Consider the following 26,840-nt stretch of genomic DNA (forward strand, 5'->3'; position numbering starts at 1 on the left):
ATTTCAAATTACAACCATACATTATTATCCGGAGAAAACATTGCTGCAGTGAGGGACTCAGTCGTACGCATCTTTTTGGGTCACCTTCCCAAGGAGAGGAGTGGGTAAAAGTGATTGACAACTTTGTCAGACGAGTACAGGTTGCTTGCAATGGTGGACATTTGGAAACACATCTTGGGGAAGCCATAAATAGACTAAAAATTGACAGAGATAGCTGAAACTCTGGTGAATGGTGTTGGATTATTTTTATCGTTCGTCCCTGGTTCAACGCTTCTACGGGTGTTGATGGAAAAGGATGGTTAAATCATCACGGAGCCAGGTGTAGAACAGAAAGTTGGTTTAATCTTGAAGAGAGCGGGGCATCGCAGTGTCGGCTTAAGGAGGAAGCATGGCGATAGAGAGAGAGACGAACTAGAAGGGAGAACATTTTATATGGCGCACAGTGTGTGACGCCAAAGGATGTGACGTAATGTAAATGCGACATCATGCATAGGAAGGCAGGATATGACGTATCAGGAAGTCCAAAATGTAAACAACGATTACAGAACAATGTTTAGAGATGTTTGTATGGCGAATTACCCTAACAAATAGTCTTACAATAACAGAATAATGTGTGGTTGTAATTTGAAATAAATAGCTGTTTAATCAAAGCCACAATTGAAATTTTCATGGGTATGCATCTTTTTGGGTCACCCTGTATGTATAATAATAATAATACATTTAATTTCTCAGCGCCTTACAAAAAGTTTTCCTGTGGGTGATCAGCGGCAGCCACACGCGCCAGCGTTCACTCATCCCGGAACTAACTCAAATAGATAGAAAGCTAGCTAGCTAGCCAGCTATTGGAAAGCGAATAAATAGCTAATAGATAGCCAGATAGCCACCTGCTAGCCAGACAGACAGCTTAGTCAGCTGTACAGCTAATAGCTAGCTAGCTAATGGATAGCAAATAAATAGCGAATATAGATCTCCAGATTAGACATACTCGTATACATGCATGAATAAATAAACAAATAAAAATACAATATCAAATTAAAATACATAAATACAAATACAAACACACATACATGCATAAATAAATACAAATAAATACACATACATTTGATTCCTCAATTTCCTCTAATGTGTTAGTTTTCTTTCAAACAATCTGCTCCAAGATGCACATTTCTCCTGTGGGAAGGTTAAAATAATTTCAAAAGCATTCCGTGATGCACTGCAATGCCATTCCAAAAAAAGTAGATGGAAAATGTTGCTAAAAAAAGTATTAATAAATTGTGTTCAGATCTATGCAACTAAATCAACCAGCAATCAAAAATTTAGAGGACAGAGAAAGGAAAGAATAATTTGAACAAGACTGTGAGCAGCATGGAAATCATCCATTCAGCCATCCTCAAAATCTCTTATTCAAGCGCAATCTAAATTGATTCATGAATCTCACATTTTAACAAATATAGTCAAGATAAAAATTTTAATTCCATGTAATCAGTGAGAATTAGATGAAATCATATTAACCTGTGGAGGGGGAAGTCCGCCAGCTCCCTCTGGACAGTCTGGGAGAATCCGGCGTGAGTCCTCTGTGCTACACTGACAGTCGGGCGAAGGTCTCTCCTTGGTCCAGTTGCCTGTGTTGAACATTTGCAGGACGGAGTCGGGGACCTCAGGCCGTTTGAACACACGCCCTAGTTGACTTTCATTCCGATGGGTCCTGCAGGAATATGGGATGGCGGTAAGGTGAGGCAGAATTTTTTGTCCAATACAAAGAGATCAGTAGTAAGGTTTAGTTGAAATGTTATGGTGTTTCAATGTTTTTACGAGTTTGAATCTTACACTAAGCTTGTATTCGCCATACAGTTGCGATCGAACCCCGGTTGGTCCAACAGGGCTTCCAGTAATGTTTCCATGATGGGATTTTGAGGAACATCCATGCTATAAATGTCAGGTCAGAATGACAATAAATAAGATGACATGATACAATTCTGCATCATGACAGGCTGACTTTTATAGTGGATAAATGTTATATACTTGTAATGTCAATCAGTCACCCGTACAGATAGATATACAAGAGCCAGTGAATTAAAGCACAGTACAGGGCATCGATGAAAAGGTTTCTTCAGCCGACATCTGTACTTCGTATTTAAGGCCATATATAGGGCCAGAGCTTTTCGGATGAGGAGCGAAACGTCTGACACCTTCAAAGAAGTACAGATGACGGCTGAAGAAACCTTTTCATCAATGTACCATTCCTGTACGACTGAGAGCTTTCACAGACGTACAGTACAGGACACAACATTTACAACACAGGAAATTCATGCACTTCACATACTTTCACCTTTCATATAAAGGTTTTTCGATCGAAAACACTTATCTTCCATTACATTTTAGCAACACAAAAGTGAAAAGTCTTTCGGTAACAAGACAAGATTCCAAAGTAGTGGCACTGAACGGCTCACCAATAAAGTCAAATGTAGTGCCTTTATACTAAGCAAGCGAGGACAGAGCAAATTGAATGCATCATTTAAGTGTACCTGAAGAAAATGTTCTGTTTTCCATACATGCAGGGCTGGAGCTCCAGGGCTGGGTAATCTCTAAACCGTGGTACAAATCGACTGGCAAACAGGGCGATCAGCACAAATATAGTTGGCAGTGCAATCTGTAGCACACAAAATTACAGTACAGTGAAGTTTAATCAGCTATTTTATTATTTATCATTGTATTCATGGTTTTATTGTCCTATGTATTGTTGTTTTATTGTAAAGTGTCCTTGGGTGTTCAGAAAGGTGTTTGTAAATTAAATGTACTATTATTATTATTATTATTATTAGTAGTAGTAGTAGTAGTAGTGTGTCAACGGCGCCATTTAAAGGAAATCAGTGACTGCAAAGTAGTGGTTGGTGAGAGTGTAGCCAGACAGCATAGGTTGGTGGTGTGTAGGATGATGCTGGCAGTGAGGAAGATGAAGAAACCAAAGGCTGAAGTGAGGACAAAATGGTGGAAGTTGAAAAAGGAAGTGTTGCATGACATTTAGGAAGGAGTTAAGACAAGCACTGGGAGGACAAGAGGTCCTTCCAGATGACTGGCAAACTACAGCGAACATAATCAGAGACACGGGTCAGAAAGTACTTGGTGTATCGAGTGGAGAAAGGTAGATAAGGAGATGGTGGTGGAATGGGGAGGTGCAGGAGTGTATACAGAGAAAGGTTAGCAAAGAAGAAGAGAGTAGACAGCAGTACAAGGAGATGCAGCGCACGGTTAAAGTACAGGTGGCAAAGGCCAAACAAGAGGCCTATGATGACTTGTATGCTCGGCTGGACAGCAAGGAAGGTGAGACTGATCTTGACAGGCTGGTGAGACAGAGAGACAAAGATGGTAAGGACCTGCAGCAGGTTCGGGTGATTAAGGATAGAGATGGCAATGTATTAACAGGTGCCAGTAGTGTGATGGCAAGATGGAAAGAGTACTTTGAAGAATTGATGAATGAGGAAAATGAGAAGGAACAAAGAGTAGAAGACGTCACTGTTGTGGACCAAGACGTAGCAAGCATTAGCAAGGATGAAGTGCGGAGGGCGCAGAAGAGGATGAAGGGGGGAAAGGCACTTGGGCCTGATGATTTACCAATCGAGGTATGGAAGTGTCTTGGAGAGGTGGCGGTGGTGTTCCTGACTGGGTTATTCAACAAGATCTTAGATGGTGACCAGATGCCTGAAGAATGGAGACAAAGTGTACTCGTGCCCATTTTTAAGAACAAAGGAGATGTGCAGAGTTGTACTAATTACAGAGGAATAAAGTTGATGAGCCATACAATGAAACTCTGGGAAAGAGTAGTTGAAGCCAGACTAAGAGCAGAAGTCAACATTTGTGAGCAGCAGTATGGCTTCATGCCAAAAAAGAGTACGATAGATGCAGTGTTTGCTTTAAGAATGCTGATAGAGAAGTACAGAGAAGGTCAGAAGGAATTGCATTGAGTCTTTGTAGATCTGGAGAAAGCATATGACAGGATGCCCAGAGAAGAGCTGTGGCATTGCATGAGGAAGTCTGGAGTGACGGAAAAGTATGTCAGAGCGGTGCAAGACATGTATCATGACTGTAAGACAGTTGTGAGGTGTGCTGTCGGTATGACTGAGGAATTCAAGGTGGAGGTGGGACTCCACCAGGGGTCAGCTCTGAGCCCCTTCTTGTTTACTATGGTGATGGACAGGCTAACAGACGATGTTAGACAAGAATCTCCTTGGACCATGATGTTTGCAGATGACAAGAGATGTTCTCGCTACATGATATGTAGCGAGAACAGGGAACAGGTGGCGGAGAAACTAGAGATGTGGAGATATGCCCTGGAAAGGAGAGGAATGAAGATTAGTCGCAGCAAGACGGAATATATGTGTGTGAATGAGAGGGATCCAAGTGCAAGAGTGATGCTACAGGAGGAAGAGATAAAGAAGGTGGAGGATTTTAAGTACTTGGGCTCAACTGTCCAGAGCAATGGAGAGTGTGGAAAAGAGGTGAAGAAGCGTGTCCAGGCAGGCTGGAGCGGCTAGAGAAAAATGTCAGGTGTGATGTGTGATAGAAGGGTTTCAGCTAGGATGAAAGGAATAGTGTATAAAACCGTGGTCAGACCAGCCATGATGTTTGGACTGGAGACGGTGCCACTGAAGAAAAGACAGGAAGCAGAACTGCAGGTAGCAGAGCTGAAGATGTTGAGGTTTTCTTTGGGAGTGACCAGGTTGGATAGGATCAGGAACGAGTACATTAGAGGGACAACTCATATTAGAGGCTTTGGAGAGAAAGTCAGAGAGGCCAGACAGAGTTGGTTTGGACATGTCCAGAGGAGAGAGAGTGACTATAACGGGAGAAGGATGCGGAGTCTTGAACTGCCAGGCAGGAGACAGAGAGGAAGACAGAAGAGGAGGTTTATGGATGTGGTCAAAGAGGACATGAAGGTAAATGGTGTGAGAGAAGAGGATGCACAAAACCGGGATAGATGGAGGACATTGATTCGCTGTGGTGACCCCGGAGGGGAAAAGCCGAAAGGAAAAGAAGTAGTAGTAGCTACAGCTACTCCTCAGGCAGGCGCTACCGATCCATGCGCACCAAACCCAGCTGACATTAAAAACAGCTTCTTCCTCCATCGCCATGAACTCTCTAAACAGTAACCCAAATATAACTGTATAGTGTCTCTTTGCAATTTTGCACAATCCTGCAGAACAGCGTCCCGTTATAATTATTGTAGCTCCAGACGTAGGTGTTTCATAGTGACCCACTTTTCTCCTGCCGTTTGTGATCACCTGAGCAAAGAGGGCCCGGCGACTTCTGTGAACATACAGCCATCGTTTGATGAAGAGAGCTCTCAACTGCTGCCATTTCAGTCTCCAACCAGTCAAGGTGGCACCTTTTACAAGTTGACTCACCAGCTCTTCCTCCCCAGGCTCTGTGACAAAACATTTTGGGAGCTCATTCGGTATGGATAAGGAATTTTTTTGACCAGTTTTTGACCAGTGCAATTCTTGTTCAGTTTAAAGACAAGAGAGCAAAGCAATGTCGTGGTAATGGTGTGTCTGTTAAAATACAATATGAACTAAACATCCAATTGTATTACAGTAAAGTCTCGTTATATCGATATTCAAGGGAGTCCAAAAAAATATCGATATAACCGGGACTATCGATATATCCGACCCTGTTTGCATGTAATTTTCTCCGTGCGTGCATAGAAATAGTATCGATATAACCGGGACTATCGATATATCCGATATCGATATAATGAGACTTTACTGTACTTTCTTTCTTCTCATACATGTGCTGCTCACAAGCCCTGAAGCTAAAGTGTGTACAGTAATTACATTCAGTGATTCGGTGTTTGCTTGACTTTTGCGTGGCCACCGTGACTTCAGTTTTCCATTCGGTAACCGAGGGAATGCGAGTGTGAATGTGTGTGTCTCTATATGTGCTCTGTGAATGCAGTAATAGTGGTGGGTCAACTTCAGGTCCATATCTCTGACCTTCAGCAGCAAAGGCTATGAAAATGGAAGAATGTTTATCCTACCAATCCTGACCGATCTTATTTTTGTTGAACAATGAACTCAATTGAGTTGCAATTTATTTCATATTACTGTAATTTGAAAGGTAGTTTGCTGAAAAAAAATTAATTTATTCTTCCAATTAGTACAGGAAAAGATAGTCTGAGGTGCAATACCATCGACACGTTGGGTCACACAAACACACATGCACACACATATACACACATGCACACACATATACACACATGCACACACAACACACACACGCAGACACTCACACACACACACACACACACGCACCATGTTGCGAATGTTGAGGAAGGTCAGTCTGCAGCTCAGGTTCTGGTTTAACCTCAGATTCTTCTGCCACTCGTAGAAAGATCTGAAAAAGACATTTGTTCAATTGCTGATTTATCGATGAGGTTTCTTCAGCCGTCATCTGTACAAATTTGAAGGTTTCGGACGTTTCGCCTCCTATCCAAGAGGGATAGCAACAGGCAAAGCTAGCAACCACTCATTTGACGACAATGAGGTTAAAATCTTAGCGAAAGAACATATATGGTTTGAAAGAGGGGTTAAAGAAGTGATTCTTATAAAACAACAAAATCCTTCATTAAACCAGTCTGGTGGGGTGAGGTTCAATTTGGATCGTTCATACAATAGCCTGCTTAGGCAAAACAGGTTAGGCAACATTCGTAATGCTGATAAGGTGATACCGGTGGGAGTGGGGGAAATGGGCCAGTCGTTAGTCAGGAATGTAGGAACAATCAGTGGGGCCACAGGGAGTGGTCCACTGCTCCCCCCAACCTGAGAGTAGGGACCTATCATAGCTGTGTCCGGCGCTGCCATGGCTGGACATTAGGGATATATAAATAGGGTCGATACGACCAGTCAGACTTTAGTTCGCTGACGAAGCCTCTTGGATAGGAGGCGAAACGTCCGAAACCTGACCCTACAGATGGACCACTCCTGTACGACTGAGAGCTTACACAGACGAATTGCTGATTTAGTACATTTTAAAATACAATACATATTGATTGAAATAGCGCTTTAACACAGCTGAAACTGCAACAAAGCGCTTAACATGGACAGCTATCTTATACTGTACAACAGGGGTGTCACAGTCATTTTATGCCATGGGCTACATTGTAGTTAGGGTTTCCTCTCGAGGTCCATTATGAATTTGGGGAAGCCATTAGAATGTTTAATCCCCTCCACATATTACATACAGAGCGCACAACAAATTAAGGAATTCGTATGCCGAGGTAAAATTTTCATAAATGTAACGTTCGTAAATCGAAAAGTTCGTAAGCCAAGGGGTTCGTAAACCGAGGTTTCACTGTAACTAGTTTGCAAATCTGAAGTCAAGAATAATGACTGTTAATATGGTTTACATCCAAAAATATGAAATTTTGGTTAGGATTTTAGCAAGCAGGTTCATAAAGGATGGCGGTAGTTTAAATCAATAATTTATTTTAACTTCATTAATTGTATTATTGTCGATGTTTTTTCTTTAAGTTGTGTGTTGTTATTACTTTGCAGCTGCAGTAAATCCGCTGTATAAATGAAGATGTATTATTGTATTATTGAAGGTCTCGGACGTTTCGCCTCTTATCCAAGAAGCTTCGTCAGGAAACTAAAGTCTTACTGGTAGTTTAGGCCCTATATATATATATATATATATATATATATATATATATATATATATATATATATATATATATATATCTCATCTCATTTTCTGTACCGCTTATTCCTCATTAGGGTCGCGGGGGTTGCTGGAGCCCATCTCAGCTGTCTTCGGGCACGAGGCGGGGGACACCCTGAATTGGTTGCCAGCCAATCGCAGGGCACACAAAGACATACAACAGTCACTCTCACACTCACACCTAGGGACAATTTGGAGTGGTCAATCTGCCTGCCATGCATGTTTTTGGAGTGTGGGAGGAAACCGGAGGACCCGGAGAAAACCCACGCGGATCCGGGGAGAACGTGCCAACTCCACACAGGGAGGCCGGCGACCTCTGCACTGTGAAGCCGGTGTGCTAACCACTCGACTACCGGGCCGCCTATATATATATATATATATATATATATATATATATATATATATATATATATATATATATATATATATATATATATATATATAGTCCCTACTGTCCAGACATGGCGGTGCCGGACTCTGCTATGATAGGTCCCTGCTCTCAGGTTGGGGGGAGCAGAGGGCCAATCCCTGCGGCTCCACTGATTGCTTCTATTGTCCTGACTGACGACTGGTCTGATTGCCCAATTTGCCCTGGTATGACCTCATCAGCATAACTAAGCCTATGTTGCCCAAGAAGTCTATTGTACAAACGATCCAAATTGAACCTCACCCCACCATTATGGTTAAGGGAAGGATTTTGCTGTTTTAAGAGGTACAGTAAAGTCTCGTTATATCGATATCGGTGATATCGATAGTACCGCTTATTACGATACTATTTCTATGAACGCAAGGAGAAAATTACATGCGCGCAGGGTTGGATATGTCGATAGTCCCGGTTATATCGATATTTTTTCGGACTCCCGAGAATATCGATATAACGAGACTTTACTGTATATAGGGGCGAAACTACCAGTAAGACTTTAGTTTGCTGACGAAGTTTCTTGGATAACAGGCGAAACGTCCGACACCTTCAAGGAATTACAGATGACGGCTGAAGAAACATTTACATCGATGGACCATTCCTGTACGACAGAGCTTACACAGACGTGTATTATTGAAGATTACAGTGACCGCAAATGCGTTTTCATGAAGGGAGAGATTCACTTACGTCCTCCAGTTTGCTGTCAGACAGGCCATAGCTGAGAATTCCAATCTCACTGAGATTCTTATCTAGTTCAGACAGAAAGACAGCCATGCGACTGTTCTTGGTGGCTTCTTGCGGTAGATTTAACACCGCCTCACACTGTGACTCTTGCACCAGCCTGGAATCAGGAAAGTGGCGTTGCGCCAAGGACACCAGCGCTCCCATGGCTACCATAAGGAGGTCAATCAGCACATAAGTTATGAAAAAAAGGTTGTCATTATAAGAACAATCAGCCTATGTCTCAAAACAATTATAACCAAACTGCAGCTTAAAAAATCATATGAAATCACATTTTTAACCACCTTTGTAGTGATATAGTCATGTAGAACACTCACATGAACCATTGCTCACTTTAGCCAAACCAGTGTCTTCATTTGAGGATGAGGGTATACTGCCATTCTGAAATAATTTAAAACACATTGTTACATTACATGTTTTCACGTTGTTGCTTGAACATCTTGAAATTTCAGTGTTAATCAAAACCAGATTACGAACACAATTGTCTTCGTCAAGGTAGATTTTCAAACATTTTTTCGTTCAGAGCTTGTAGTGTGAATCCAGAGATTTGTTTGAATACCCATTATACAAATTTAAAATGATTTGCGAAAATGTGCAAAGACTGAAAATAACATGGTTAAATGCAAATGCTGCCCCCTGGCGGAAAATAAAAAACATTGTCAGAGGCCATGGCCAGCGCTTAATCGGCACCCAAGCATTAAAAAAAACTCGGGAATGGCGCTGCACGTCAAGCTTTTGAATTCCAAAATGAATTCGGTAATGGCAGTGAATGAGTTAAAATGCTGGAAAAGAATTAGGCAGCTGCTTTATTTTTGTCCAGAAACATATTTAAAAATTTGTGACAAAAATGCAGTGGTGTGGCATCAATACTGTTACTGATAGTGTTGATACCTTTTTGACTACAGTCAGGGAGTAGCCAGATCCCAGTTTAGATTTCAGAAAAAGTGGTGATCCGCAGCAGCACAACCTTCCATTAGAGATGATCGCAATGCGATCACCAAGTAGTTCTGCCTCATCCATGTAATGTGTGCACAGGATTATGGTCCGGTCTAACATAAAAAAAGAAGAAAAAAAAAAGATCAAATTCCAATCATTTAGCCAATTTTATATGAAATAATTGATTGATAAATAATCTAATTGATAATCGTATACTTAAACTTAAAATACTTCTAGTGAAATGTAGGCAATGGACGATTCAATAAAATCTTAGGGTGCTGATAAAATTAGAAAAAAAAACAGCATTAAAGGACAACCGACGCCTCTGGACAAGTTGTGTCCATAATTTGTAAAATCACTTCAACTGACTTCTACTGAGCGTATTTTACAAAGATTCCACCGCATATATCTATATTTTACGTTTTAACACTCACACTGAATATTCAAGAAGTCTTGTTTTTGAGTTGGTGACGATTCCTGACATGACGTCACGTCAGAAACGCCCCTGACTGAGAAAGCGACACACAATGCATTTTGGGTACTTTATTTGGTCTGAAATGTTGTTCCGTGTTGATGACGAAATTCGAAGGAAAACACATAAATAACGCGATGGTGAATCGTTGTGTTGCACCAAGACTACTATTTGATACTAGTTGACACAAATTCCCAGCAGACAAATCAGCCCATTTCCAACGGAGCTTGGGCGCCATCTTGTGCATTTTCTGGGACTCTACATTGGAGTCCTGACGGCTCGAAATGATACGGAAGGACTTCTTTAATCGAGTGCAAACATTTATGCTTTCCTCTTCAGAACTATTTCAATCATATTCATAACTGGATGAGTAACAAGAAAGCATCTTCTCCGAATTTGAAGCCATTGTTTTGATTCTAGAGGAGGGATGTCAAACTTCGGTCCTCGAGAGCTGAAGTCCTACATGTTTTCCAAGTCTCCCTGTTGCAACGCACCCGAAGCTGTGTTGCAACAGGGAGACTTGGAAAACATGTAGGACCGCGGCCCTCAAGGACCGGAGTTCGACACTCCTGTTCTAGAGCAAGGCAAGACGTCCTGGCGTGACGTCACGAACAAGGGGGCGGGACCTTCTGAAACTCGCCATCTCCGAGGTCATTTTGAAGTAGTTTTGGGACACTTTGATTTTTATTTGTGTTTTGCATTTGACTAAAAATATCAGCCTGCGTGTTTTGGGTATTTTAGACGCTATAAAACGTTTTTCTGATGTCAGTTAGGAAACAAGAAAAAATGGTGTCGATTGCCCTTTAAAGGACAACCGACGTCTCTGGACAAGTTGTGTCCATAATTTGTAAAATGGCTTCAAATGACTTCTACTGAGCGTATTTTAATAAGATTCCACCGCATATAGCTATATTTTACGTTTTGAGACTCGCGCTGAATATTCAGGAAGTCTTGTTTTTGAGTTGGTGACGAGTCCGTACGTGACGTCACTAAAGGACTGCCCCCAGACCGAAAAAAGACACATTGTAGCAGTCCTTCCATCACGTCAATGTATTTTGCTGTACATCAGTGGTGTCAAACATACGGCCCGCGGGCCGGAACCAGCCCCCAAGGAGGTTCGATCACGCCCGCAGGATAATTTGAAAGTGGAAAAATGCATAAAAGACATGGAATTAATATTTTTAATTCGCTGCAATTCATGGATTATCCGCTAAGGAGCACACTCTTTCCATCAGAGTAGAAGACACGCCGCATCACTGAGACAGACTGAAAACAGCAGACGGTGTCAATGCGCCATCTGCTGCTTGTTTCGACGTTGTTAATACCTTGGTCTCTACCTCTCCGCTACACCCTCATTAGCCAAAATGTCGTTATCCAAACGGAGAAAAGTAGATAAGGAGTGTAGAATTTTCAAAGAAAAATGGACCAAGTCCTATTTATTTACAGAGATGCACAGAAAACCTTTGTGCTTGGTGTGTTTGCAACAAGTTTCGGTATTGAAGGAATATAATATTCGACGCCACTACGAGACTCATCACAGCGAAAAATATGACGGGTTGCAAGGACAACCGAGAAAAGATTAACGAATTGCTGGCGGGTCTGAGGAAACAGCAGTCAACTTTCATCCGGAGCCGAGAAGTCAGTGAAGCAGCGGTAAAAGCCAGCTACCTAATTGCTAGCGAAATAGCATTAGCATCAAAGCCATATTCCGACGGTGACTTTGTTAAAAGATGCATGATGAAGGCGGCTGAACTTGTATGTTCCGAGAAGCGACAAGCTTTTGCCAATATTAGCCTGACGAGGAATACTATAGCAGAGAGGATTTATTGCATTTTCCGTGGCAATTGACGAGAGCACTGACATCACAGACGTGGCCCTCCTGGCCATATTTATTCGAGGAGTTGATGAGACATTGACTGTTACTGAAGTGTTTCTTGAGTTGGTGCCAATGATGGACACAACAACAACCGAGGACATTTTCGGCTCTGTTGTTGCTGTATTGGACAGAGTTGGAGTGGACTGGTCCCGCGCTGTCAGCCTGGATACAGACGGCGTGTCATCCATGTTCGGAAAGAAAGCAGGTGTCGCGACAAAGTTCAAAGACAAAGCACAAGCCCTTAATGGAGGAGATCGTTTCTGGACATTTCACTGTATTTTGCACCAGGAGGCATTGTGATGCAAGTCGCTGAAAATGGACCACGTCATGGAGGTGGTTGTTCGCACTGTAAATTTCATCCGGTCCAGAGGTCTGAACCATCGTCAGTTTGACAAACTTCTCAGCGACAGTAACATTACCCACAGCCTGCCATACCACACTTTAATGTTAGTCAGCAGCTTCAAAACAAAAGTTATGTGATGGAATTCTACTCTTCATACAACTCCATACATTTTCAGTATGTATTGTATATGTATGTATGTTTCATGTATGAAGTTTACATATTTACAGGACAGGTGAACACTTTCTTTATTACACATTTAAAATCACTCTCCTTAAAAATTCCTTTCTTTAAAAGTTTCATTTAATCTTAAAGTGCATTACTATATTTTTCAGTACCAATTAAAGTTTTGTGCCTTTGTACAATCAGTGGGAGTTGCAATGCATATTTGTGAATGATAAAAGTAAATTGCACATTTGTCTAAGGAAATATGAGGTGTTTCATGAAATGTTTTGTTAAAGGATAGTTCCTTAAATGTCAATATTTTCCTAATGATTTTGTGCTTCTTTACACCAAAACAAAGGAAAGACATTATATTTTTGCTATTTTTAGCAGAGGATGGTATTATTTTAATGGTCCGGCCCACTTGACATCTCCCTAGGCCGTATGTGGCCCGCGATGCGAAATGAGTTTGACACCCCTGCTGGACATGTTTGGTCTGAGAACCGTGTTGCACCCAAAAGAGGCGATCCAAGGTCCATATAAGGAATTTATCAGCCTGTGGAAACGGAGGTGGCCACTGGAGGTCGCCATTTTGTGCCTCTTTTTTTGGGTGAGAGATTTTCCCCCAATGTTGCCTCAAAATGGCACATATAATTCTTTAATCGATTGCAAACATGTATGCTTTCCTCTTCAGAACTATTTGAATCATATTCATAACTGGATGTGTAACAAGAAAGCATATTCTCCGAATCTGAAGTCATTGTTTGGATTCTCCAGCAATGCAAGATGTCTTGGCGTGACGTCACGAACTGGGGGCGGGACTTTCTCAAAATACCCAATTCGCAGCTCAATTTTTTGCAGATTTTGGACACTTTAAGTCATTTTTATTTGTGTTTTGCATTTGAATAAAAATATCATACTGCCTGTTTTGGGTATTTTAGATGCTATAAAACATTTTTCGGATGTCAGTTAAAAAACAAAAGTGACGTCGGTTGTCCTTTAAGTGAGCTTGGTAGTAAATAAATAGTCCATCCTGAGGCTAGTTCTTTATAGGCACTATTTTCTATCAGAGAATATTTTGATCTAATTGGGAAAAATGTTTTCATGTTTGGACCATTGTTTTTGTGCACCTAAAATGAACAATTTTAGGTTACCTTTGCGATATTTCAGCAACAAGTCCCAAATGCTCCGACGGGAGTATGGGTCCACCCCTGCTGTAGGTTCATCCAAAACAACCACCTTGGAGCCTCCGACAAATGCTATGGCCACCGACAGCTTCCTCTTCATTCCACCTGGTAGCGATATGAGGGAGATTAAAGGTAGACTTTTGCAAAATTCATAAGAAAATCCCACTGGTTACCACACAGTACTTGTGTGAGCTCACCGGAGAGCGTTGCAGTTTGTTCGTAGCGTTTGTGAAGAAGTCCAACTTCTTCAAGCCAAGACTCTAGGTCAGCCTTCACCTCTTCTTCAGACATACCCTTGAGACGTCCATAAAACCATATATGCTCCTCCACAGTTAGACTATGACACAAAGAACGGTTGAAGATAAGTGATTCATCAAACCTTTAACAAATATTATACATTACACTCCCAAAAACGTAAGTGGTGGGGGGGCGTTTGGGTGAATGAACTAAAATTCACTTTACACATTTTACAGAACTTCATTTGAATGTACCTGTCCAACTGGTCAATGTTTCCGAACTTTTTTGCATAACTCAGTTTTGTAACAAGCTGAGGAATGTGTTTAATCCTGGAATTGAGCGGTTAATTACAAGGTTCACACTGTGGGAAACTTAAATTAATAATGTAACAAGGTTAAAATTCCTGCCTTCATCGTCACTGTTTCAGAGATTTGGGCTCTCATGTAGAAAGAACCGTTGAACTGAATTTTAGGGTCAAGCAAGTGTAGCATTAAGATAACCCTTACACATTAAACAGGACATTATATTGCGGACAAACTCCAAGAGTCTTTCGGATGGTGTCAATGTTGTGGCGTATGTCCATCCCATGAATATACACCGTTCCGGATGTGGGTGTGAAGAGACCGGTCAATATTGATCTGGAAGAGAAGAACACATATTTTTTTCCTGATTTGTATAGATTCTGAAATTCAAAAATGAACCCAATTACATAATTGAAATAAATGATGTGATATTGTGTACATTTAAAAGGGACACTTGGATGGAGCGCTCGTTTTGCATTTTAAGCTTCGGAAAAGCCTCTCGGACGCAAAGTATTTGCATATCTCTAAAATGTCCCCATTGTGGGACTATTAAAGGCTTTCTGATTCTGATCCTGAAAAGAGACATAACAAACTGCACCAAATCTGCTCATTTACTCTTAGCTTTCGAGTCAGCCATAGAAAGTTGAATCATTTTTTGATATGTGAAGAGGAAGAAGTCGACATGTCTACATATATTTGGGGGCCAAATGAAATCTGTAGTTTTGATATGAGCAATGTGTGATGTGATGCATGACTGAAGAGACAAAGACTCTCCAGTTCCTTCCTTGACTACTACAAAGACCTGGAAGGTGTGTGGTTATATTGCTCTTTTCCAGGAGGGGGTTTCAAAGTCCATTTTTTAATTTAGTTCTCCAAAACAAACTAATATAATTGAAAATGCAGGCTAAAAATCATATTTATGATAAAATATGACAATTATTTCAGCTAGATAGTGAAAATTTGACCATCTTGGCTCAAATGTCCCTTCAAATGTTTGGGGTGATTGGGGAGGGGGATGCCGTTTCTTGTACACATATGGCTTCAAGTTTACTGTACATGGTAGTAGTTTTTCCTGCTCCATTGTGACCGAGAAATGAGGTGATCTGCCCCTCATAGAACTTCAGGTTGAGGTGGTTGACAGCCAGTTTGGCTCCTTTGTCGTACATTTTCACGAGGTCACATATGCTGACGCCGAGGACCAGGTTACTTGGGTCTGCTTCAATGCGATCTACATAGACATTCAGTAATAGCAACAAACAGACCGTTAACTGCTTATCTGCACACATTTTGCTCATAATACAATGTGAATATGCTAAACAAAGTACACAGTGAATTTTGCCTGTAAAATAAATAAAACAAGGAACCACAGCGTAACACTCCGGGCGTCACGTGACTGATTATGCATTTGTGCATTTGTTTCATCGGTCATGCTGGCAGGCAAAATACGTGAAGGAAATAAAGGCACTATGTACGCCGGCTTTTTGTCTCACCTTTACCCTGCACCCTTGGGGCAGAGGGGATTGGAATGCCATCCTCCAGCGGAATTCCTTTCCAGTAGTTAATATGAAAGAGGAAGTACCACGGCCGCGGCATGCCAAATTCACCTGAAGGACACACATTGCCCACCACTCAGTTACTGTCCTAACAATACGAAAGCAAATCAGAGCAAATCATAATACCTGTACATGTCATTAATAAGCGCCTATCAACACTCTCAAAGTCACTTTTCAGTCACAGGATAAGTTTTTCTGTGGGTGAGCATATGTTGTCATAGTAATGTGTATAATATAAGTTCAGTGATTCTTTACCTAGGTTCGATCGAAACCTAAGCATTTGGTGAATCTGTCTCAGTTATTCGACTGAGGTTAAGACACAGCTGACTCAAACATGTCAATTAGTTATCAGAATCAGAATCATCTTTATTGCCAAGTATGTAGAACACACAAGGAATTTGTTTCCGGTAGAACACGCTGCACTAGTATCGTCGTCAAAAAAACAAAACAAAACTGCTAAGTGGCACTATACAGTTCCATTTTGGCTACTGTTGAAAGGGTTCAAAGAGTTAATGGCTTGGGGGAAGAAGCCACACCCGCTAGGTCTACCATTGGCTGGTTCATTTTGAGCGCAATTTCAAAGTTATACTCAATGCCTATACTAATTATGTTACTTTTTTTCATTTGTGATAAATGTATTTTTTATCATTAAAAAAATATTTTTCACAAATGAAAAGTTTGGTGAATGTGCACAGGATTGTCGGGCGTTTTGTGCACAAGTAAAATAATCTTTCAATATTGTGTAGGCTAAAAATTATTGACTGAGAACATTTTGTCAGTTTTGAACAAGTGTCTGATATGGAACACGTAATAATTTGCTGGTGATGCATCGGCTGTGCTAAATTAATGTACCGGGTCCTCCAAACAAGGGTGCAACTTGACTGCATGCAATGACCAGATTCACATTAAAGGACTACCGACATCACTTTTTTTGTTTCCTAACTGACATCAGAAAAACGTTTTAACGCATCTAAAATACCCAAAACACACAGTATGATATTTTAGTCAAATGCAAAACACCAATAAAAATGACTTAAAGTGTCCCAAAACTACTTCAAAATGACCTCAGAAAGTTTCAGTTTCAGAAGGTCCCGCCCCCTTGTTTGTGACGTCACACCCAAGACGTCTTGCCTTGCTCGAGAATCAAAACAATGGCTTCAGATTCGGAGAATATGCTTTCTTGTTACTCATCCACTTATGAATATGATTCAAATAGTTCTGAAGAGGAAACCATACATGTTTGCAATCGATTAAAGAATTTATTCCGTGCCATTTTGTGGTATCTGGGGGCGGGACATGTAGCACCACAAAGAGGCAGAAGATGGCAACAAAGCTCCGTGTAAGGAATTAATCAGCCCGTTTCTACGGGCAGATTAATTCCTTACACAGAGCTTTGTTGCCACCTGCTCCTCTTTTAGGTGCTAAACGAAGTTTTCAGACCAAACAAAGTACAGCAAAATGCATTGACGTGATGGAAGGACTGCTACAATGTGTCCTTTTTTCGGTTAGGGGCGTTCCTTCCGTGACGTGACATGACATCACCAACTCAAAAACAAGACTTCCGGAATGTTCAGCGCGAGTCTTAAAACGGAAAATATTGCAATATGCGGTGGAATCTTTGTAAAATACACTCAGTAGAAGTCATTTGAAGCAATTTTACAAATTATGGACACAACTTGTCGGGAGGCGTCGGTTGTCCTTTAAGTGTGTTAAAATTCACCATATTTTTCTGGCTATTTCTCCTACAGTTCCTTAACTGCATATTTCATTCACGGCCAGACGTGCAAAAATGTGTCCACTCCAGTGCCAGGGTTTTTGTCATTGTCACTAGAATTCCAGAACCCACAGAATATTGAGTTTTAGGACTACATAAACATTCAATACAGCGTTAGAAACCTTTGACTCTTTGTTTTCATCAGAAAAAAATAGTTAATTCCTAAATTATCTTGAAATGAGGGTGGCTGTCCAAAATACAATTCAATAAATACATATTGGTTTATATTGTACATTAACAACAGCTGAAGATGGAACAAGGCGCTAACATGGAAAAAACGGAAATGGTGCCCCCTTGTGGAAAAGAAAAAGAAACATTGCCAGAGGCCATGGCCAGCGCTTTATCGCCACCTAAGCATGTAAAAACAAAACCGAAACAAATTCGAGAATGGCGCTCTACGTCATATTTCAATTCCCAAATAAATTCGTGAATGCCGGTGAATGAGTTAAATGCGATCCACGAAGGACCCAGCCTACTTTCGTTTCACCACATACGGGCAAGTTGCAGGCCAATGACGTCACGGTCATGCGGACAGAATACGGTATGCAGCTGAAAATGTGGCCTTCAGGGCACGCAGCCTGCGAATTTGGACACGGACAAAAGTATATCAGCTTTTTTTCTGGACACAGAAAAAGCTGATATCCTTTACAGGAAGTCATGATTGGCAAAGGATGGGTACACCGCCGTTCTGCCATTTAAAGGAAAAATATTTCATTACTCTGCCCGTCACTGTAAATTGTGAAATAGAGCAATTTCAAGGTGACATTTGATGACCATTCACAACTTGTTCAACATCACTACTTTCAATTGCAAAGTCACTCACAAGGAGACGGACCCTATCAGAGCTGACTTCACAGAAAATTCAGTGCAAACACTGTCAATAGTGATCGCTAACCCATCATGCACATTTCTATGGACAATTCGCCGGGTGTTTCACCATCCAGTGACGGAGGTCGAGGCGGAAGGGAGAATCCTCGACTGCGTCCAAGGGGCCCGTTCGGCCGCAGAATACTCCGTCGCTTTCCGGATCCAGGCCGCTGGCAGCGGCTACGGCGACCGAGCGTTGAGGGGGGTGTTTCGTCGCGGCTTGAATTCCGACCTAAAGGATGAGTTGGCTACCCGCGACGCCGGCACCACCATCGACGACCTCGTCGGGATTGTCATCGGCTTGGATCAGCGTCTTCGAGAGCGGCGAAAGGAGCTGAGCGACCGACGGCCCGAGGTACCCCGAAGCCGACCCCGGTCGACCACACCCGGCAGCGACCGCGTGCAGCCCCAGGAGGGACTCTGTGAACCGATGGTGATAGGGGGGGGAGACGACCGCGCCAACCCGAGGGCTCGTCGCACCCGAGGCCCCCAGCCTAGGACCCACGGCCAATGTAAGTCCCCGCCGAAACGGAATCCGTTGGGGGCTAAGTCCACTACACGAGTCACACGGTTGGAGCTGGAGAGTGAACTATTTGGCCCCTCCAGCTCCCAAAGAGTGCGGGCACTCGTGGACTCGGGGGCCGACGGGTGCATTATCGACCCCCACCTGGCCGACCTGCTGGGCTGCCGACTTTTAGATCTCCTTCCCCCTAAGGAGATCGTCGACCTGGATGGCCGATTATTAGCCCGGGTCACCCACCTCACAGCCCCACTTAAGCTCCGAGTGGCAGGCAACCATGTGGAGCACCGCCAATTTCTTGTTATGCCCTCCCGGAACGCGCCATTGGTCTTGGGTCTCCCCTGGCTCAAGGCCCATGACCCATCCATTTCTTGGGAGGGCCCCACCATTCAGGGCTGGAGCCCCTACTGCTACGCTAACTGCCTGCGGTCGGCTACGGCAGGGCGTAACCCCTCCCGCGGTGGCCCGCCCGAGGCCATCTGCCTCAAAGGCGTGCCACATTGCTACCACGACCTGCGGGAGGTGTTCAGCAAAGACAACGCCCAATCCCTGCCGCCCCACCGACCGTATGACTGTGCTATAGACTTGCAGCCAGGGGCTCCATTACCGGACTCCAGACTTTACCATATTTCTCAACCGGAACGGGAAGCCCTGAGCACTTACATAGACTCCTCTCTAGCGGCAGGACTCATTCGGCCGTCGCGTTCCCCGCTGGGCGCAGGGTTTTTCTTTATCGACAAGAAGGACGGATCCCTGCGCCCATGCGTTGACTACCGGGGCCTGAACGACATCACCATCCGCAACAAATACCCTCTCCCCCTCATGGATTCGGCCTTTGCGCCCCTTCAGTCCGCCACCATTTTTTCTAAATTAGATCTTCGCAGCGCCTACCATTTGGTCCGAATCCGTGAGGGGGATGAATGGAAAACAGCCTTCAAGACGCCTTTAGGGCACTTTGAATACCTGGTGATGCCGCTCGGGCTCACGAACGCGCCTGCCGTATTCCAGAATTTAATTAATGATGTGCTCAGGGACTTCCTCAATGTTTTTGTTTTTGTGTACCTCGATGACATTCTTATTTTTTCTCGCTCTGCAGAAGAACACCGGCAACACGTCCGACGGGTCCTGGCGCGGCTCCTGCAAAACCGGCTCTATGTGAAGGCAGAGAAGTGTGACTTCCATGTCCGCTCTCTGTCGTTCCTGGGGTTTGTGGTGGAGCAGGGGCAGCTCAGGGCCGACCCCGCCAAAACCAAGGCGGTGGTGGAATGGCCGATCCCAAAGACGCGCAAGCAGCTTCAGCGGTTTTTGGGGTTTGCCAACTTCTACCGCCGCTTCATTCGCGGGTATAGTCAGAAGGCACTCCCCCTCACTAACCTCACGTCCACCAAGCTCCCTTTCAGGTGGACTCCCGATGCTGAGGGGGCTTTCAACCGCCTCCGTCGTGCCTTCACCAACCCCCCCGTTCTGCGTCATCCCGACCCGGATCTTCCGTTCACGGTCGAGGTTGACGCATCCGAGTCCGGAGTAGGGGCCGTCCTTTCCCAGCGCTCTCCCACCGACCAGAAGCTACGCCCATGCGCCTTCTTCTCCCGCCGGCTCAGCCCCGCCGAAGCCAATTACGACGTCGGCAATCGGGAACTGCTGGCGGTCGTCCTGGCCCTGCAGGAATGGAGACACTGGCTTGAGGGAGCTAAACACCCCTTCACCGTCTAAACGGATCACAAGAACCTGGCGGCCATCCGGTCGGCCAAGAGACTTAACTCACGGCAGGCCCGATGGTCACTCTTCCTCACCCGTTTTGACTTTTCTCTCACCTACTGCCCAGGGTCACAGAACACCAAGCCCGACGCCCTATCCCGTATCCATGAGCCGGCAGAAAGGGAGGAGACCACCGCCAACATCCTGCCGGCCCAGCGCATCCTGGGCGCCCTGAGGTGGGAGGTTGAGAGAAAAGTCCAACAAGTCCAGGGAACCACCACCATCCCCAGGGGCTGTCCCAAGGATCGCCTGTTCGTCCCCCCCCCTCTACGCACCGAGGTGCTCATCTGGGGGCACACATCTAAGATAGCTTGCCACCCGGGGGTCAACAGGACGATCCAACTCATCGCCCAACGGTTCTGGTGGCCGGGGTTTAGGAGGGACATCACCCTCTTCGTGAAGGCCTGCCCGACCTGCGCCCGTGGAAAGGCCTCCCACCAGCCCCCGGCCGGACTCCTCCAGCCCCTACCGGTTCCGTCCAGACCCTGGTCCCACATCTCCGTCGACTTCGTGACAGGCCTTCCCCCCTCCCGTGGCAAGACGGTCGTCCTCACCGTAGTGGACCGATTCTCCAAGTCGACCCACTTCGTTCCGTTAACCATGTTGCCGTCCGCCACCGAGACGGCTCAACTCCTGGTTAACCATGTCGTCCGTCTCCACGGGATTCCGACGAACATCGTGTCGGATCGGGGACCTCAGTTCGTGTCCAAGGTATGGAAGCGTTTCTGTCGGTCCCTAGGGGCATCGGCGAGCCTGTCGTCTGGGTACCACCCCCAGACCAACGGACAGACGGAGAGGAAGAACCAGGACCTGGAGGCGGCCCTCCGGTGCGTGTGCCTCCACAACCCGGCGTCGTGGGCCCTGCACCTACCCTGGGTGGAGTACGCCCACAACTCCCTGGTCTCCGCAGCCACAGGTCGGTCCCCATTCATGTCCGCCTGTGGCTATCAGCCGCCCTTATTTCCCACACAGGAAGGCCAGGTGGAGGTCCCGTCTATCGATCATCACCTCAGACGGGCCCACAGAGTCTGGAAGGAGACCAGGGACGCCCTGTCACGCACCGCATCCCGGAACCGGCGGGTGGCAGACCGCCATCGACGGCAAGCACCCAGCTACCAGGTCGGACAGGAGGTCTGGCTATCCACGAAGGACCTTCGGCTGGCAGGGTCCTCGGCCAAGCTGGGCCCACGCTTCACGGGTCCCTTCCCCATCGAGGCCATCCTCAGCCCGGTCTCGGTGAGGCTCCGGCTACCACCCACCATGCGGATCCACCCCGTGTTTCATGTTTCCCTCCTCAAGCCAGTGGAGACCAGCCCCTTAGCCCCCACGCCCGCCCCCCCACCTCCCCCCCGGATATTGGACGACGGACCAGTCTACACCGTGCGGGAGATACTGGACTCCAGGCGCAGGGGCAGAGGAGTGCAGTACCTGGTCGACTGGGAGGGCTATGGACCTGAGGAACGTCAATGGGTCCCACGTGCCTGGATCCTCGACCCATCCCTCACCCGGGCGTTCCATGCGGCTCACCCATCCAAGCCTGGGGGGCCGCCGAGAGGCGTCCCTTGAGGGGGGGGCACTGTCACATCTCGTTGCCATCCGGGGCGCGCCCCGCCCCTCCTGTCACCTCCTCCGCCAATCCTGGGAGACGGCCCCTCCAATCATCGTACACCTGGGTTCCCACAGCTGATTGTCATTTCACTGATGGTGCCTTCTGACTATATCTGTCTCGCGCTCACTACCGTCTCCGTCGGAGTATTTTTGGTCATTGCCGTTTCCACTTCCGTGTTGCCAGGTCTGCTATCATTCAGTTATCTTCCTTCACTCATCCCTGTTTGTTATTATTTGATGCTTTGTCCAGTAAAGACTCTTTATCCATCCAAGCCTGTCACGCCGTGTATTTCGGGTCCTTCCCTAACACCAAGAGTCCGTCACTCGAGGTCTGCCTCCTAGCACTCGAGCGATCGTCACACCTGCTCCCTACTGCCTGTTTTTTGGGATCCGCACCCGCCATCACCACCTTGCAAAACATGACACCCCACAGAGATAACAGGCAATCCATCGTGATGCCCAGAAATCAGAATCAGAATCAGAATCATCTTTATTGCCAAGTATGTAGGACACACAAGGAATTTGTTTCCGGTAGAACACGCTGCACTAGTATCGTTGTCAAAAAAAACTGCTAAGTGGCACTATACAAATACATTGAAAAATAATAATTAAATGTTTCATTATCACCGTTAATTGCTTTGCATGCTACAAGATGCATTTTGCAAAATATACAACAAAGAAAGTGAAATGAAACCATACCAGGGAACACCATTTCGATGTACCAAGCTGCCACGGCATAAATGAAGGCATCCACATAAAGCATCACTATAGATGTCGCAAAGTTGTAAGAGTCGCCCTCCACTGGACTGGACCACATATTGTCCCACTGGATGCCAACACCTTGCTCCTCATATTGAGAGAAATACTCAGAGCCGAACCCAAAAGCCACAGGAGATAGAAAGCTCTGAAAAATGTATGGAGAAATAGCTTTTAACAAAAACACATGGTTGTTTTGCAGCACACGGAGAGAAAAAAAGTTGATATTTCACTTACAGAAAAAACTTTAATTGTGGTGCTGGCTTGGTCTTGCCATGCGTCAAACAGTACGTACGGAAGGTAGAGGCTAAAGTATATAAGCCCCCCACATGCGGCAGCCATGTTGGCCTTGGAGAATAAAGTACTGATCAGGAAGCACTGCATGATAGTGGCAGTGGCAAATGCCATCAGGAAAAAAAAGACAACAACAACGTTGCTATATGGCAGGATCTGACTCCACTGGACACAAGGAAAGGGAAAACACAAAATTAGTTCTCAAACACAAGCTATACATTGACAAAAAGGTAATGTGACAGTGAATTTCGTCATGAATAACATTGAACATCATGATTACTACATTGCAGAAGTATACAAAACTGATTGAAATAAACCAAAACACATTCATTGAATCATGATATTTCTAAATTGCAAGTAAAAAAAGTGACAGTTGACAAAAATCTATTTTTCTAATATATAAACAATCTTAATTCAAGTCAAATAATGTATTTATAGATACAATATTTTCTATTTTCTTTAGTTACTATACAATCAATCCTGTGCTATTTTAATATTCTATGGTATTATAGAAAAGACGGAGAACAGACTTAGCACAGTATTTCTTATTAGTGTCTACTTTAACAAATTTCTTTGCTTTTAAGATTTTCAACTTGCTGCAACAGCTCTGAAATAACTGCCATCAGCTACTAAATTCGAATCATGAACAGCAGTTTGCTGAAACTACTTGTCCTGTTCTCTCGCTCCATATTGCTACCATCTATGTCGATATCGTTCGATGTAAATACTGAAATGCAACATGGGTAAATGAATACAGTATTCGATTAACTCTTTCGGCAGTTTCCGGCGGATCACGACGAAAATTAAAACTCTGAAGGAAAACGAAGTTTTCAATTGCTGTTTCACTAAATTTCTTTCTTTAGCTCTTTTAACAGGAGTACAGTGATACCTCGGTTTACGAACCCCTTGGCTTACAAACTTTTCGGTTTACGAACGTTACATTTATGAAATTTTTACCTTGGCATACGAACTGCCTCAATGAGTGGTGTCGTTCGCGAACGAACCAATTCTTCTAAAAACAAAATGGCAGCCGACTGTTTTAGTTCTCTATTCCCCGCCCCCAGTTTTCGGTTAAAGCCACATGATTGGTCAAGAACGCAGGAGTGAGGGGGGGTGGTTTAAACATTAAACAGACAGGAAGACGACAGTGAGTTTCAACTATGATTGTTCATAGGCAGAGTGTAAACTGTAAGGTGAAAATACATGTGTCCCATGAATCAGGCTCCACAAATAACCTGCACAAGCCATCTGTACACTTGATGCAAAAAGCTATCAACCCAGCTAAACAGAACACAATTGATGAGGAACTAGATACAATTATCACAGAGAAAGCACCTACAAGGGATCATTCCTCAAGATGGTGAAAGAAGAAGGTTACGTTCCTCATCAAATCAGAATCAGAATCATCTTTATTGCCAAGTATGGAGAACACACAAGGAATTTGTTTCCGGTAGAACACGCTGCACTAGTATCGTCGTCAAAAAAACTGCTAAGTGGCACTATACAGTTTCATTTTGGCTACTGTTGAAGAGTTCAAAGAGTTAATGGCTTGGGGGAAGAAGCTGTTTAAATGTCTGCTGGATTTGGTGCGCATGGATCGGTAGCGCCTGCCTGAGGGAAGTAGCTGGAAAAGGTGGTGGGCAGGGTGCGGAGGGTCCAGTAGGATTTTCCGCGCCCTAGTTTGGATTCTTGCAGTGTGCAAGTCCTCGAGAGTGGGTAGGGCGGTGCCAATGATTTTTTCCGCCGTCCTAACTGTCCGTTGAAGTCGGATTTTGTCCATTTTTGTGGCGGCCCCGAACCAAACGGTGATGGAAGAACACAGGATGGATTCGATGACAGCCGTGTAGAATTGTTGCAGCACCTCCTGTGGCAGGCCATGCTTCTTTAGCAGCCTCAGGAAGTACATTCTCTGTTGGGCCTTTTTCAGAATAGAGTTGGTGTTGACCTCCCACTTCATGTCCTGGGAGACTGTGATTCCCAGAAACTTGAAGGTCTCAACGGTTGACACAAGGCAGTTGGATAGTGTGAGGGGTGTTTAATGCTAATGAAACCGGCCACTCCATTCCATCAAGCCATCAACGATCACCACAAAGGTAAATAAAATGACTTTATTATATAGTAGTTTATTTCTGTAATTATAATACCATCACACACTTATTATACATAAAATAAGGTATATTTTGTGTAGTTTTAAGGCTTAGAAAATTATGTTTTATGGGACCTGGGAACGGATTATTCTCATTTTAATGGTTTCCTATGGGAAATACATTTTTGGGATACACACTTTTCGCCTTACACACTCTGTCTGGAAACCATTTAAATTCGTAAGCCAAGGTATCACTGTATGTCATATGTGGCACAGATTATGTAGCGATATGCGCCAATCGTAATAAACTTGCGCCGGTGCTGTCGCAAGTGAAGTTACAAAGTAGCGCCAGTGGCTGTCAAAATGCGTAAATGGCGCAAAGGCGCGGTCCAGATGTATCCCTGATGATTGCACTTCTATGAGTTAACAATGTTCAGATTTTGGTGAGTCCGTTCTATAACAGTGTGTTAATTTTCTCTCATACGTTTGATGTAGCGAAAAAGAAGAGTTCTTGCCTTCAGCAGACCAATGACGAATACAGCAGAAAACAGGAAAGGTACCAGACTACTGATGAACCAGCTGAGCCACAGTGTTCCTGTACTTAGACCCATAATTTTCATGGTTTCTTTCAGCCTGGCTTCCTTTTCGTATACTACCCCCTTAATGATGACAGCTACAGAATAGATCCAGGCCAGTGTCAGGAAAAGCGGAAGGGGTCGATTCAACTCTCTCAGGAAACTGAAAAACAGATGGAATTTTAATTGTGGGAAAGGCTTGCCAAATTCTGCCGAATTAAACAAAAATGTGATTGGACAATATCAAGAAAAAAACCCTGTATGAGTTGAAAAAAAACAAACACCACTCAAACAGCATAAACACCGCTCAAAAAGCACTTACACCACTCATATACACGAATACAAAATTGCTGGGAATATTATATGAATCAACAGTTTTGATGGACAGAAACAGGGCAAGGCAACCCTTTTCCATGTAGCTGAGTGACACAATCAATATATTAAATACAGTAGCTCTCATTGTAATGCTGTGCAGTTAAAGAGCGCAACAACCACAATAATAAATATGAAAGGACAACCGACGCCTCCGGACAAGTTGTGTCCATAATTGGTAAAACCAATTCAAATGACTTCTACTGAGCGTATTTTACAAAAATTCCACGGCATACAGCTATATTTTACGTTTTAAGACTCGTGCTAAATCTGAATATTCCGGAAGT

The 26,840-nt window shown here is 44.2% G+C and overlaps 1 protein-coding gene across 1 annotated transcript in view; it reads right to left on the reverse strand.

Annotated features, from left to right (window-relative positions):
- The window catches only part of abca7 (ATP binding cassette subfamily A member 7), a 51,266-nt gene that overhangs the window by 11,752 nt on the left and 12,674 nt on the right, over positions 1–26,840 (reverse strand). Inside the window, exons 15-30 of the mRNA XM_089000401.1 lie at positions 26,122–26,344; positions 23,464–23,685; positions 23,170–23,374; positions 15,881–15,994; positions 15,447–15,618; positions 14,595–14,726; positions 14,049–14,188; positions 13,819–13,956; positions 9,770–9,927; positions 9,196–9,259; positions 8,825–9,027; positions 6,309–6,390; positions 5,280–5,422; positions 2,526–2,650; positions 1,828–1,926; positions 1,513–1,705 (exon numbers count right to left, since the gene is read on the reverse strand). Of these exons, the coding sequence (XP_088856527.1) occupies positions 1,513–1,705; positions 1,828–1,926; positions 2,526–2,650; positions 5,280–5,422; positions 6,309–6,390; positions 8,825–9,027; positions 9,196–9,259; positions 9,770–9,927; positions 13,819–13,956; positions 14,049–14,188; positions 14,595–14,726; positions 15,447–15,618; positions 15,881–15,994; positions 23,170–23,374; positions 23,464–23,685; positions 26,122–26,344 (2,413 nt within the window). The remainder of the gene's footprint in view (positions 1–1,512; positions 1,706–1,827; positions 1,927–2,525; positions 2,651–5,279; positions 5,423–6,308; positions 6,391–8,824; positions 9,028–9,195; positions 9,260–9,769; positions 9,928–13,818; positions 13,957–14,048; positions 14,189–14,594; positions 14,727–15,446; positions 15,619–15,880; positions 15,995–23,169; positions 23,375–23,463; positions 23,686–26,121; positions 26,345–26,840) is intronic.

The sequence above is a fragment of the Hippocampus bargibanti genome, linkage group LG07 (assembly GCF_051943395.1).
Source record: "Hippocampus bargibanti isolate YZ-2025 linkage group LG07, ASM5194339v1, whole genome shotgun sequence".
Lineage (NCBI taxonomy): Eukaryota > Metazoa > Chordata > Actinopteri > Syngnathiformes > Syngnathidae > Hippocampus > Hippocampus bargibanti.